Source organism: Grammomys surdaster, unplaced genomic scaffold (genome assembly GCF_004785775.1).
Source record: "Grammomys surdaster isolate TR1022 unplaced genomic scaffold, NIH_TR_1.0 338, whole genome shotgun sequence".
NCBI lineage: Eukaryota > Metazoa > Chordata > Mammalia > Rodentia > Muridae > Grammomys > Grammomys surdaster.
The window spans coordinates 2,184,596-2,197,956 of record NW_021604757.1 but is presented as its reverse complement, the minus strand read 5'-3'; the positions used below and the strand labels follow the sequence as shown (position 1 = coordinate 2,197,956).

The 13,361-nt window shown below is 40.7% G+C and overlaps 1 protein-coding gene across 8 annotated transcripts in view; it reads left to right on the top strand.

The window, feature by feature from the left end:
- Phf21a (PHD finger protein 21A) overlaps nt 1-13,361 on the top strand; it is a 176,476-nt gene that overhangs the window by 124,932 nt on the left and 38,183 nt on the right. For all 8 annotated transcript variants that reach the window (XM_028778618.1, XM_028778614.1, XM_028778615.1 and 5 more), the window contains one exon: nt 9,573-9,800. In XM_028778618.1, the coding sequence (XP_028634451.1) occupies nt 9,573-9,800 (228 nt within the window). The remainder of the gene's footprint in view (nt 1-9,572; nt 9,801-13,361) is intronic.

The window sequence follows — 13,361 nt, the reverse complement described above, 5'->3', positions numbered from 1 at the left end:
TGGTGCTTTTTCATGTAGCACAAAGCTAAACTGTGCAGATTGTGGATGGTTTTTACTAATAATGATTTTCTGCTATCCTCATTACTGTGTCTGCGGTCTCTTCTGGGTTAGTTCCTGTTAAAATTCAACGTTATTTTATATGTATTAATTTATGAACCACCATAGAAATACAAGCTATCTTGGGTTACATTTCAGTACAAATACATGTTTATAATGTGTTCAGTTTCCAATATAAAAAGACAATAAGTAGCATTCACTCTCTTAATACTGTATTGTTTTGTTTATAATTTAAAATGGGAGTGGCAACAAATCTAGCCAGTGGGTGAAAATGTTTGACACCAACTCTGAAGATCTGAGTCTTACCCCTGAATCCACATAGTGGAATGAGAAATTGTTCTCCTGCAGGTTGTCCTCTGACCCCTGCGTATTCACTGTGCTGATGGGAAAGTGAATGGCCTACAACGGCTCATAGATTTGAATGCTTGGTTCCCATTTAATGGACAGTTTGGGAAGACTAGGAAGTATGGACTTGTTGGTGTGGGTGTGACCACCTTGGAGAAGGTGTGTCACTAGAGGTGGACTTTGAGGTTTCAAAAGCTCATGTCAGGCCCAATCTCAGAGTCAGTTTGTCTGTCTGTCTGTCTGTCTGTCTGTCTGTCTCCCTCCCTCTCTTTCCCCACCCCTGCCTCCATCTTGCCAATACAATGTAAACTAAACTCTCAGCTATTGCTCCAGCACCAGACCTGCCTACTTGCTACCATGCTCCCAGCCATGATGGTTGTGGACTGACACTCTGAAACTATAAGCAAGCTCTCAATTAAATACCTTCCCATTATCAATTGCTTTGGTCATGGAGTCTCATCCCAGCAGTAGAACAGTAACTGTGACATGCATTATGCTCTATACAGCCTGCCACACACACATGTTAAATAAACATAATAAAATTTTTTTAAAAAAATCTAATCACTTAAAAATTAACATTAAAACATTTGGCTTGACCCAGGCGTGGTGGCACACACCTTTAATGCCTGCAGAGGCAGGCAGATCTCTGTGAGTTTGAAAACAGCCTCGACTACATAGTGAGTTCCAGGTCAGCCATAGTGAGACCCTATCTCAAAAAACAAAACAAAACAAACAAAAAACTCCTATAAAACCAAACAGCTCTTTTTTGTAGCATCCCCTAGGCAGTTGACTGTGTCAAGGATGAAGGCAAATATTTTTTTTTCTAGCAATTGGCTGTCAAAAACTCATTGAAGTAGACAGTGAATGCAAGTTTCATATGTTGTATGAGAAGCACATGGTAGCTGCTGAAGTTCTGGGTGAAGACTGGAAGCATTATGTGGTATGAATCAGCAGTAGGAATGATAAACAAGGTTTCCCCATGAAGCATGGTATCCAACCCACATGGCAGGATGAGCTGCTGTTGAATAAGGGACATTCGTATTATAAACAAGGAGAACTGGAAAGAGAAAGTGCAAGTCTGTTCATGGATGCCACTCTAAGTGTTCTCAACTTGGTTACTCTAAAAAAAGGAGACTGGACTGACAGATACTACTGTGCTTTGTTGGTTGGGTAGTAGAATCCAAAAGCTTTTTAGTCTCTTTAAAAAAAAAAAAAGGCATCTGCTGATATGTTGTCAAAAATCCCTTGAACCAAGAAGGTAAGAAGCCTAAGACAAAGATTCAGTGTCCTGTTTCTCTACATGTTCTGCAACATAACCACCAAAAGTACAAACCACACACTAAGAAAAACAAGGAGGCTTCAGAATATGCTAAATTTTTGGCCGAGAGAATAAAGGAAGCCAAAGAAAACCGCCAGGAACAGATTGCCAAGAGATGCAGGCTGTCCTCTCTGAGAGCTTCTCCTTCTGAGTCTGAGTCCAGTCAAAAACAAGTCCTTAAGAGTAACAAATAATATAATCAGACCGTGAAACAAACAAACAAGACATTTGATTTGATGTTTGAAAATTCTGTGATTGCAATGTAATTAACATTTGAAATAAAAGTAACATTTAACTGTCAAGTTGACTTGAAAATTTATATCCTCAGATTGCATTACTCATTGGGTACATCTCTTGTTTTCACACTTACCAAGTACCCTCCACCATTAATATGTTGGATCTTTAGCATTTTTCTGAAGCAAAGAGGGCAGTACAGTATAGCTTTGGATTTAAAGAGACAGGAAAGATATAAATGTGGGGAGCCTGGCTTCTGACTCTGACCTCTTTTGTCCTTTACTATAAATATGATGACTACTGTTCTGAGCACACAGAGTTCCTTTGTAATCTGTATGTTACTACTACTTGGCCCTGACCTGCTTGTCTTTGTTTTACTTTTTATGGTAGTGGATGTTGAGCTGGGTCCTTGAGTAGATGACAGAAGTGCTTTACCACCACAGTGCAATTCGGCATATATGCTGTGCACTGGGCTCTGTAGCTGTTTCTTGAGAGTGATTACAGCTACATCCTTTCCTATTGCAAACTAAAGGCAGTCCTCGGGCTCTTAGGGCCCCTAGCTATAGGTAGAGTTCCTGTGTAGTAGTATTATTAGTGTTTATGAGTCTGAATGAGGGTCTGGTGAGATGGCTCAGTGGTTAAGAGCTCTGGCTGCTCTTATAGAGGTCCTGAGTTCAATTCCCAGCAACTGGCTCACAACCATCTGTAATGGGATCTGATTCCCTCTTCTGGTGTATCTGAAGGTAGCTACAGTGTACTCATATACATAAAATAAATAAAGAATTCTTTTAAAGAGAGAGAGAGAGAGAGAGAGAGAGAGAGAGAGAGAGAGTGTAAATGAACTAAGTAAGAAAATTATAAATTGCTTTTCCAATAGGCTTGCCATGTTAGAGATGTAGTGTAGATCTCAGTGATGTGGATGAAGCTCTGATCTGTGGAGATGGAATGTACAGTTCATTAGTACAAATAGCCATGTGTACATGTGTGACAGAGTATGTTAAAACAGAGTCTCGCTCTAGTGCCTAGACTGACATCATGGCAGCCTTCCTGCTTCTGCTTCTGGAGAGCTAGAGTTAAACGTATGAGCCACTGCTCCTGGCTGAAGTGTATGTTCTAAAAGAATAAACCCCAAAGGCTTTTTTTAATTAAGAAGGTAAGCCACAGTCTGGTCAACATCATGACATGTGTGTTCTCTGCCATCTGTTAAACATCCACACAGGTAATTATTAGAAAAGGCTTTGGTAGTGTGAACTCTCCTGCTCCTTGACTCGTTTCTAACAGACTGTTAAGTTCCTTGATGCCTTGCAGAAGCTGTTTGATTCTAACTAAACTCATCTCAGAGAGCTGGAGGAAAGCCTTCTAGTTTCTGTCAAATAAATGCAATGCTACCAGTAGTGTTCTTCCTCCTCCTCTTCCTCCCCTTCTTCCTCTTCCCCCTCCAGCTCCCCTCTTTCTCCTCTCTGTTAGAATTCTATCTCATACTCCCCTGGGAACATTCTTGCCAACAGCATCACTACATGTCCTTTGATTGAAGTTTGCTTATTGCACTAATGGAGGAATTTACTGTGAGCTTTCCACTTTCTTCTCGTATCTTGCTCATAAAATGATATTGTGTGTTTCTGTTCACAAAATGGTGGGATCTTCACTTAATTTTCTGTTTCTTTAAACAGCACATACCTTTTGTTCAGAACTATAGTTTGATCCCTAATTTCAGTAACACACACAGTTTTGTTTTATGTTTGTTTCATGTGGACACAGGGTCTATGCTCATTCTAGGCTGGCCTAGAATCCTCCTGTCTCTACCTCCTGGGAGAATGCTGTCTAGGAAGACATGTTGTGCCACCATGCATGGCCACATAGATGATAATTATATGACACATTCTGAAGACTGTCTGTTTGCCACATCCTCAGTGTTAATGAATATGGTGTTAACCATAAATGCAATAGTTGAAGTTCAGTTGAACAACAGAACATCCCCCTCCATCAGTGAGATACTCCCTTAACCCATTTAAGAAATTCTGATACCAATAAATAGAATTTTTTTTCATCTTGGTTTCTCTGTTCACATAAAATTTAATACCCTGGATTTGTTTGAGCAGTGAGTCTTCAGATCTGGACATGCATTCATTGCATTTTAGGTGTGGAGACAAATGCGACTGATTCTTCACATTTTAGTTTCGAAATTTCTCTGTCAGCTCTTTATTTAAAGATATAAAGGTCACAGTCTCAGATTATACATTAGTTCTTGGTGAGAAAGGGTAAGTGTTTAAAGCATTACTTTGAAAGCTGTTGTGAGTGGGTGTGGCTTTCTTATAGTTAGTTCAGAATAAAGTTGCATAGAGCACCAGCTAGTTGAGTGAGCTTGAGCAGAATCAGAGGTCTGAGGCACCAGCACCCAGCCATGGAGGGAAAGGCCTAGTGCTTGAGTGTCTTCTGAGAGATGCTCTCCTGGGATGTGTGCACTGATGTGATGGGGGAAACTGAGAGTGGCTTGACTAGGGAGCAGGCTGGTCTTCCACTTCTCCATCTCCTTCTGTTCTCCAGGGAACTTGGAAGAACTGCTTGAGATAATAGGAAGATGAGCCTGTATTCTGTTTACGGGATCTATATGACTGTGTATTTTCCTTTCAGACCTGTCTTGCTGTTATGTGAATATGTTGATAGTATCGCTGAAGGTCACAGTATTGATCACCAAGGCCCTGTGAACTCGTCTATCTGAATAAGCCCTGATGAAACTGAGATGTAGGAGTCAAGGAGGTCAGGGGCTGGTCACAGGCTAGGTCTACGGCGTGTTTGACAGAGGGATTGAAAGGGACAGGGCAGCCCTTGTGGACACAGGCCACACTGGCCTGTTACTGGCCTGTTATTTATAGAAAGCACATTGAAGAGAGAAGTCGTCTACAAGTTATTTTCTCTCCCTCTCATCTACCATCATTCTTTCCAAATTTTCTTTTTCTTTTTCTTCAATTCCCACTTCCTGTTTAAAAACGAAATGACAAACCTTTAAAAAATATTTATTTTATGTATGTAAGTGCAAGAAGAGGGCATCAGATCCCATTACAGATGATTGTGAGCCACCATATGGTTGCTGGGAATTGAACTCAAGACCTCTGGAAGAGCAATCAGTGCTCTTAACCACTGAGCCATCTCTCCAGCTCCAACAACAAATCTTTTAAAGACAAACATACTTTTAATGCCAGCACTCAAGAGGCAGAGGCAGCCAGATTTCTGTGAGTCAGAGGCCAGCCTGGACTACATAGTAGGTTCCAGGATAGCCAGTGGAGGACCCTGTCTCCAAAATTATTTAATTGTTATTAATACTAATCTTTAAAAAAAAAAACTTTAAAACTGTTTAGTAATGTCAAATGCCAGTATATGAGATTTAGTCTTTTTTGAGAACTTCAGGATAATGAACTGGGATAATTAGCCACATTCAAAGATTTCTCTCATATGTGAACACTAATGGCTGGCAAACAAACCAACAAAGACCAACAACAACAACAATAACAACAAAACAAAACATGATTTCTTTGCTCAGACCACAGTGGTGACCGTGTAGGTTCACCTCCTGGGGCAGTGAGGATCCTTTGTGTGGGTGTTAAGGACTCCCTGACCACACTTGGCAAGGGCTTCGGAAACACTGTCATTGCCTTCTCTCACTTTCACCTGGATCTGGTGCTGAACCTGTGTTCACAACCCTCTGAGACTGTGGGACTTAGAGAAGCTGCTTTCATGCACAGACTGCTCCCTCAGCAGCCCTATCTTGCTGATGGTGTTCAGAGCACCTCTGCCCGAGGAGTGCATCTGCACTAGGGTGCCTTACAGTAGAGCTTTCTGTTCTAATCCTTGGTTTTGACTGCACTGGTACAATTAGTGACAGGAAGCAATACTGCCCAAACCTTGAGCTTTCAAACTTTCAGACGTCCACAGACAAACACAATTATGTGACCATGGTATTGTAGTTGACACATACAGCGAGGACAGGGAGCTAGGCTGTTCTGGTCTGGGTGATGCTTTGAAATACTGGAGCTGTCTTCTACAGAAAGCTTTACCCAGCTCACATGATCCGACCTGTCCAACCCACAGGCTGTTTTCCTTCCTCCTAAGAACTGATGCAACCTTGCAGGTATTTTCTGTAGGTTTCCCTCCCCACTAGCAGGTCTCCATGGCTTTGTTCTGGGCTCTGGGGAGGAACCATTATGAACGTACTGTGACTCATATTCTGTTTCTGGTTTTGATTAGCTATCACCCTGCTCTAGACATGTGGCTGAAGAGTTTGTATCTCTCTAGTTCTTGCCTCTGTTGTTGCCTACTGTTACATACAGCACTGGGAGCAGGTCCCGGGCTTTGTCTCTTCTTCGTAGTTCACCTCAGTAGGCAGTAATCACGAGAACACACTATAGTTCCTAAAGGTGGCTGTAGAGGATAAAGACACCCTGTTCTTTTGAACATGATACAGTAATTATCTAGTTTTCCTGCGATGTTTCCTTGAGTGACTCTCCACCCCACTCTTCTCTTTTCCTTTGGCAAGTTTTCCTCATGTTTCCCTTTTCTGGTTTTTGTTTTGGTTGTTTTGTTTGGTTTGGTTTGGTTTTTATTTTTTTGTATAAGCTCTTAGAGTCTGTTTCTCCTGGAAGAGTGCTGACTAGGATGCCATGCTGTGCCACCATGCATGGCTACATTGACAATAATTGTATGACACTTTCTGAAGACTGTCATGCCTATTTGTCACATCCTCAGTGTTAACCATAAATGCAGTAGTTGAAGTTCAGTTGACCAACAGAGCATCCCCCTCCATCACTTAAGACACTCCCTTAACCCATTTGAGAAATTTTGATACTAACAAATACATATTTTCCAGGTTAGTTTCTCTATTCACATAAAATTTAATACCTGGTTTCGTTTCAGCAGTGGCTATCTGGTGATGAGGAAGACTGAAAGCAAGTTTAATTAATTATTTAACTCTCTAATGTCTAGGTGTTGAGAAAGGCACCCAGTGCTAACTAACATCTCTGTGCAGTGCTCACAGTTACCTGCAGCACCTTTAATGCCCTCTATACTTGAGAAATATAATTTTGAAGACTTGAATGTTAATTTTTATAACGATTTAATAGTTTATTAATTTTTTTATTCTGCATGTGTCTTCTGCAAAAAGACTTGGGCTGCATTTAAAAATTTTTTTCCTTTAAAAGGCATTGCTAGTATGAGGTATAGTGTACAATTGGTTCCCTCCCCAAAATTGTCCTTTATGTGATATTTTCATTGTCTGAAAAGAATCAATAACAGTATTTTTAAACTTTTTAAGAATATATTTAATATTGACTTAAATGCTTTCAAAATACATTTTGTGAATATTTAACTATTCCACCATACTAAGTAAGGTAGCCTTGGAGTTTGCGTTCTTTAGTGAATATGGGTGGCAAAGTTGATTAGCGCCACATTAGTAATTTGCAGGTTAACCTGGCTGTTTCAGATTCACTTAACCTTTACTGAAAGCTTTATTTTGAGAGCAAGGGGTGCATTTGCATTGGTAGAGTGCTTGACCAACATACATGATGTTCAGCGTTTGACTCCTAGCATTGTACAAACTAGGTGTGGTGGTGACATCTATATTCCTAGAACTCCAAAGATGATCAGTCAGTTCAGGGTTATCCTTGACCACTACACAGTGAGTTTGAGACTAGCTTGGAATACATAAGAACTTATCTCAAAAAGTTAATTAATCAAAAGTATACTAATCTCAACTAGCACTAAGCTTCATTGTCTCCAGTCATAATCTGTCCCAGAAATATCAACCTTTTGTTATCAGAACCAGCAAACTGCAGCTGATGACTTCACTGTGCAGCCTCTCTGAGCCAGTGACTAGTCTTTAGTCCCTCGCACACTCTGTGTAGGGAATGAGGACATTGGTTTACAGCATAGTGCTGTCAACAAAGTGGAGATGTTAATAAACCCTGCATTCATAGCAGTTTCCTGTGATGAATTATATATTTTTATGAAATGTAGTCTTTATAGAGTCTGGTGCTGTAGCTTAACGGCAGTGTACTTGCCTAGCACACATGAGGTCCCCTACACAGGGGCTTCTCAGCCTTCCTAATGATGCATGCCTTTAATAGAGCTAGCTCCTCAGGTTATGGTGACCCCTAACCATAAAATTATTTCATTGCTACTTCATGACTGTAATCTTACTACTGTTATGAATCATAATGTAAACATCGATGTTTTCTGATGGTCTTAAGCCCCTATGAAAGGGTCATTTGACCCCAAAGTCTTTGCAACCCACAAGTTGAGCACCTCTGCCATACACTAAAAAGAAAGGAAAGGAAGGCAGAAGGCAGGCAAGAGGGATAGATTATTATAATAATGAAAATATCCAAAACCACATCTTTTTTTTTTTAAGTACAACTTAAGATGTTTATAAGACCTTGATTTTAAATTTTCTTTCTTGCTTTTTATTTTAATTTTTTTTTAACCAAGGTCTCACTATGTAGCTCTAACTGTCTTAGAACACACTACATAGCTACATAGTTCAGGCTGGCCTGGAACTCAAAGCGCTCTGCCTACCTCAGCCTCCTGAGTGCTAGGATTCATAGGCATGTGCCACCAAGTCCAGTTTGACTTTAAATTTCCATCCCATGTAGTTAAACTTGTACTCTGCCTAAACAGATAGCATATGATGCTATGCATATGTCATATACATTTCTAAAATCTGTCCTAGTGAAGAAGTCCTACTCGGTAGTTATACATTTCAGTAATTCAGAATACTTTCTGTATATATAGCATACAACAGTTTCTTTATTTAAAAATGAGAGAGAGAGAGAGAGAGAGAGAGAGAGAGAGAGAGAGAGAGAGAGAGAGAGATATCATTCATGCTATGGCTTGAACTTGAAGCCTTGCATATGTTATACAAGAGCCATGTCCCAAACCCTACTTAATGTTTCAAACTGGGAGAGATACATGATGCTCTCTAGAAAAGTTAAAGTGTCAGATGAAATAACTTAGTAATGATCAGAAATGTTCCAATTAAAGTTCAGTGCATTCCATATAGATTAGCTCATTTACTGCTCATAAGACACATTTTTATCTCATGTTTACACACCAGGACACTAAGGAACAGGTAGATTGAAAATACCCACCCAACAGCATATACTCTGGGCTTGAGTTAAGACATCATAGCTCCAGTGCTTCTGTTGTCCTGTTCTGCTCTACCTCACAGGCTAAACTGATAATGGCCAAAAAATCTGAATTGGCTAGAGTGGTTCAACCCTATAATCCTAGCATTTGAGAGGCTGAAGCAAGGCACTGAGTTCAAGGCCCACTGGACTGCATAGTAAAGCCACCTTAAGGAAGAGGTGTGGACAGGGAAGGAAAGAGAATCTAGGAAGGAGGAAGAAGAGGAGGGAGGCGAAAGCATGGGCTTTGCTTCACTCTTTAAATCTGTGTGCCTAAGTTTTTTTTATAACACTGGTTTCATATTAATGGGAATCTATAAGGTTCTTTGGGTTCCTTGTGTTAGAATCTGTACATTTTAGGTATGGTGTTAGATGAAGCTAGTTGTGGAAAGACATTAGAGAATGATCAATGTTCTGATAAGTTTTCTTTTGTCTTCGTTTGGTAGAAAAGAGTAGTTGAACAGCTTCGGAAGAACCTGATAGTCAAGCAAGAGCAGCCGGACAAGTTCCAGATACAGCCATTGTCACAGTCTGAAAACAAACTGCAAACAGCACAGCAGCAGCCACTACAGCCCCTGCAGCAGCAACAACAGCAGCAGCAACAGCAGCAACAACAACAGCAGCAGCAGCACGCCCAGCAGTCAGCAGCACCGCCTAGTCTGACTGCATCACAGGTAACCGTGTGGGTGGAGCAACCAAGGCTGAGTGTTGGGTATTGGTTACTTATTGGTCACATAGAACTGGATTATATTGAACTATCCTAAGCTCAGCTAACACTAAACAACTTTTCTGAATTTTGTTTGGGGTTTTTACTGTCACTGACATAAGGATCAGTTAAATTCACCTGCAGAAGGAAAGAGCTTCTAAGGAGCAGGAGGTAAATGATGGGCTTGGGATGGAGCTAGGGAGCTCAACTAGCATTCATGAAGCCATGGGTTTGATCCTCAGTACTGTATAAAGCCAGGGGTAGTGGTGCATGCCTGTGATCTGAGTATTCTGAGGTGGGAGCAGAGAGGTCAAAAAGTCAATTAGTCACCCTTGACAACATAACAAGCTCAAGTGTGAGGCCTTCTTGGGCTTCATGAGAGAGATCCTATCTCAGAGGGGCCAGGAATGATTTCCATTTGGAGATTTCTGGGGTATTTATTTATATATGTACTAACGTGACTTGATCCCTTCTGTAATTATTGTACAATTCTTAGAACTTAGGCATGGAGCTGTTCCAGTATCCATGCTTTGGGAATGATGTAGAAAGAAGCATTCAAAAGGGTGCTATGTTTTTATTATCCATAGACAAAATGTTCAAGTCTACTTGTTGAGAATGTGCATTGATTCTAATAAACTGGTAGAGATCTGAATGAGGTTGCAGGTGAGCCTTAGAGCTAAGTAGCAGTGTCATATCATAGCTTGATGTAGCTGTGAAAATGTTTTACTGAAAAGGGCATTTAATCTAGTGTAGAATGTTAGGAGAGAGTCAAGATATACTGAAAGGGCATATTTGGAATTGACATTTGATTAAGAAAATTATTCAAACTTGACCTCTGCACACATATATATTATGAAAATACCATTTTAAAAGTAACTGATGGACCTGGGGAGATGGCTCAGTTGGAAAAGGGCTTGCTGTGTAAGCATGAAGGTCTAAGTTCTAGACCCACCATCTACATAAAAAACCAGTGCATAGTCATGTGTGTGTTTTTTTAAATCTCAGTGCTAGACAAGTAGAGACAGGCGCATCCCTGGGGCTTGCTGGCCAGCCAACTTAGCTAAATCAGTAAATTTGGGATCCCAGTGAGAGATCCTGTCTCAAAAAACAAAACGAGGGCTGGAGAAATGGCTCAGGGATTAACAGTATTTGGTGCTCTTGCAGAAGACCTGTGTTCAGTCTCCAGCACCCACATCAAGAGGCATGCAACAGTTTATAACTCCTCCTCCTCTTGCCTCTCCAGGCACCTGTATCCATAGTGTGTGTGTGTGTGTGTGTGTGTGTGTGTGTATACTCAGGCACACATGTATACACATTAAATGCATAAATAAAAACAAATCAATTCGGACAGGTGTGTTGGTGCATGCCTTTAATCCCAGCAGTTGGGAGACAGAGGCACGCAGATCTCTGAGAATTGTATGCCAACCTGGTCTACAGAGGAAGTTCCAGGACAGTCAGGGCTGTTACACAGAGAAACCCTGACTCAAACAAACAAACAAGCAAACTGTATTTAAAATACAAAACAAAGTGGGTAACTGAAGAATGACACCTGGGGTTGACCTCTGGCCTCCACACATCTGCACACCTACACACACATCCCCAAATAAAATAAATAAAAGAGATGACCTAGCAGTTAAAGAGTTCCTACTCCTCTTACAAAAGACCCAGTTTAATTCTCAGTATCCAGATGGTGATTCACAGCCATCCATAACTGCAGTAACAGTGGATCTATGCCTTTTTCGGCCCCTGTAGGTACTAGACATGCATATGGTGCACATATATGCCTGCAAAACACTTACACACATAAAGTAATTTTTTTAAAAAGCGTCTAGCCAAGCATGATGGCACACATGGTCAGACCAGTCAGAAGGCAGAGGCAGGCAGATATCTGTGAGTTCAAGGCCAGCCTGGTCTACAAATCGAATTCCAGGACAGCCTGGGCTGTTACACAGAGAAACCATGTCTCACAAAACCAAAACAAAACAACAACAAAAGAGTCTAATGTGTTGAGGCTATAGCTCAGTGATAGAGTACTTGTCCAGCATGTGTTTTAAGTCCCTGTCCTAAATCAGAGAACAAGAGCACCAAACACACTTTTCCACTAATCACCCTAATACTATATGCAGATTGGACTTGTTTTTCCCCCAACAGGGTCTCACTATATAGTTTTGGCTGGCCAGAACTGTGTAGATCAGGCTAGTCTCAAACTCAAGAGATCTGCCTGCCTCTGCATGTGGAATTATTTGTCTGAATGTATGTATGCACTCCACTTGCATTCATTGCCTGCAGAGGCCAAAATAGGGCATTGGATCCCCCCGAGTCTGGAGCTACAGCCAGCTGTGAGCTGTCCAGGCTGTTCTTCAAGGCCCCTAGATGTCTATAACTTCTCACAGATTGCTTCTGAGTTTGCGTTTCCTCAGGTTCTAGGCAGAGTTGGATTAGGTTCTTCCTCCAAAATGCAGTTAGATCAGAGATAGTTTACATGGAAAGAATAGGGTAGAATTGTTGTTTGGTGATACATAAAATTTTCTATTCAAGTAATATTCCATGTCGCACAAATCAAGAAAAGACTTATAAACAAAAGAGGCTACCTAGTTGGTAGCCTCTGTTCACCTGCACTCTGCATTGGGTGGTGAACAACAGGCCCAGCACTGCTCCAGAACAGTGTGGCATCGCTTCCCTCCATCTGGTAGCACACCTGACATAGTTAATTGATTTAGGTAACCTTGATTTTATATTCTTTTGATTTTGTTTAATGCAAAGGCTTAATGCTAAAACCCAAAGGCCTCTAGGTTTCTGCTGTTTGTCTTTGCAGTAAGCTTCATTCATTGTTTACTGACTGCTCCCTGTGTGCTAGGTAGTATACAAAGAGCAGTGGCCCTGCCAAGAATCTGCTATATTAGAATCATTCATTTTTGTTGATTTTGTAAATGTTTATTAAGTCTACACTGTGTAAGCACTGAGCTATCCAATGTGGAGGCTAGACTGGCTCACAAAAAAATAGTTTCTTTTTTCAAGAATTTTAAATTTTTGAAAGAAAAATACAAACTGTTATAAGGAGTAAAATCAAATTATCAGTGAAGAACTATGAAAATCCCAGAGAACAGAGTCATTTTTCATTAGAAGAATCAAAAGTAATTTTTAAAGGAGGTGGCATATGATAGGGTCTTGACCAATGAATGGGATTTCTGTGATGAGCAGAGAGCATCAGCGATGTAGGGAATAAGACAATTAAAAAAATACAGAGTTTACAAAAAGTAAATTTGGGATCTATAGAAGATGTTCAGTGGTTAAAAGTTTGCATTATTTTTGTAGAGGACCTGAGTTCAGTTCCTAGCACCCATGTCTAATAAGCCCACAACTACCACAGACAGCTACACTCAGATGTACACTTTGTCTCTATCTCTCTGTCCCTCTCTCTCTCTCTCTCTCTCTCTCTCTCTCTCTCTCTCTCTCTCTCTCTCACACACACACACACACACACACACACACACACACACACACCACATGACACGCACTAAAAGAAACA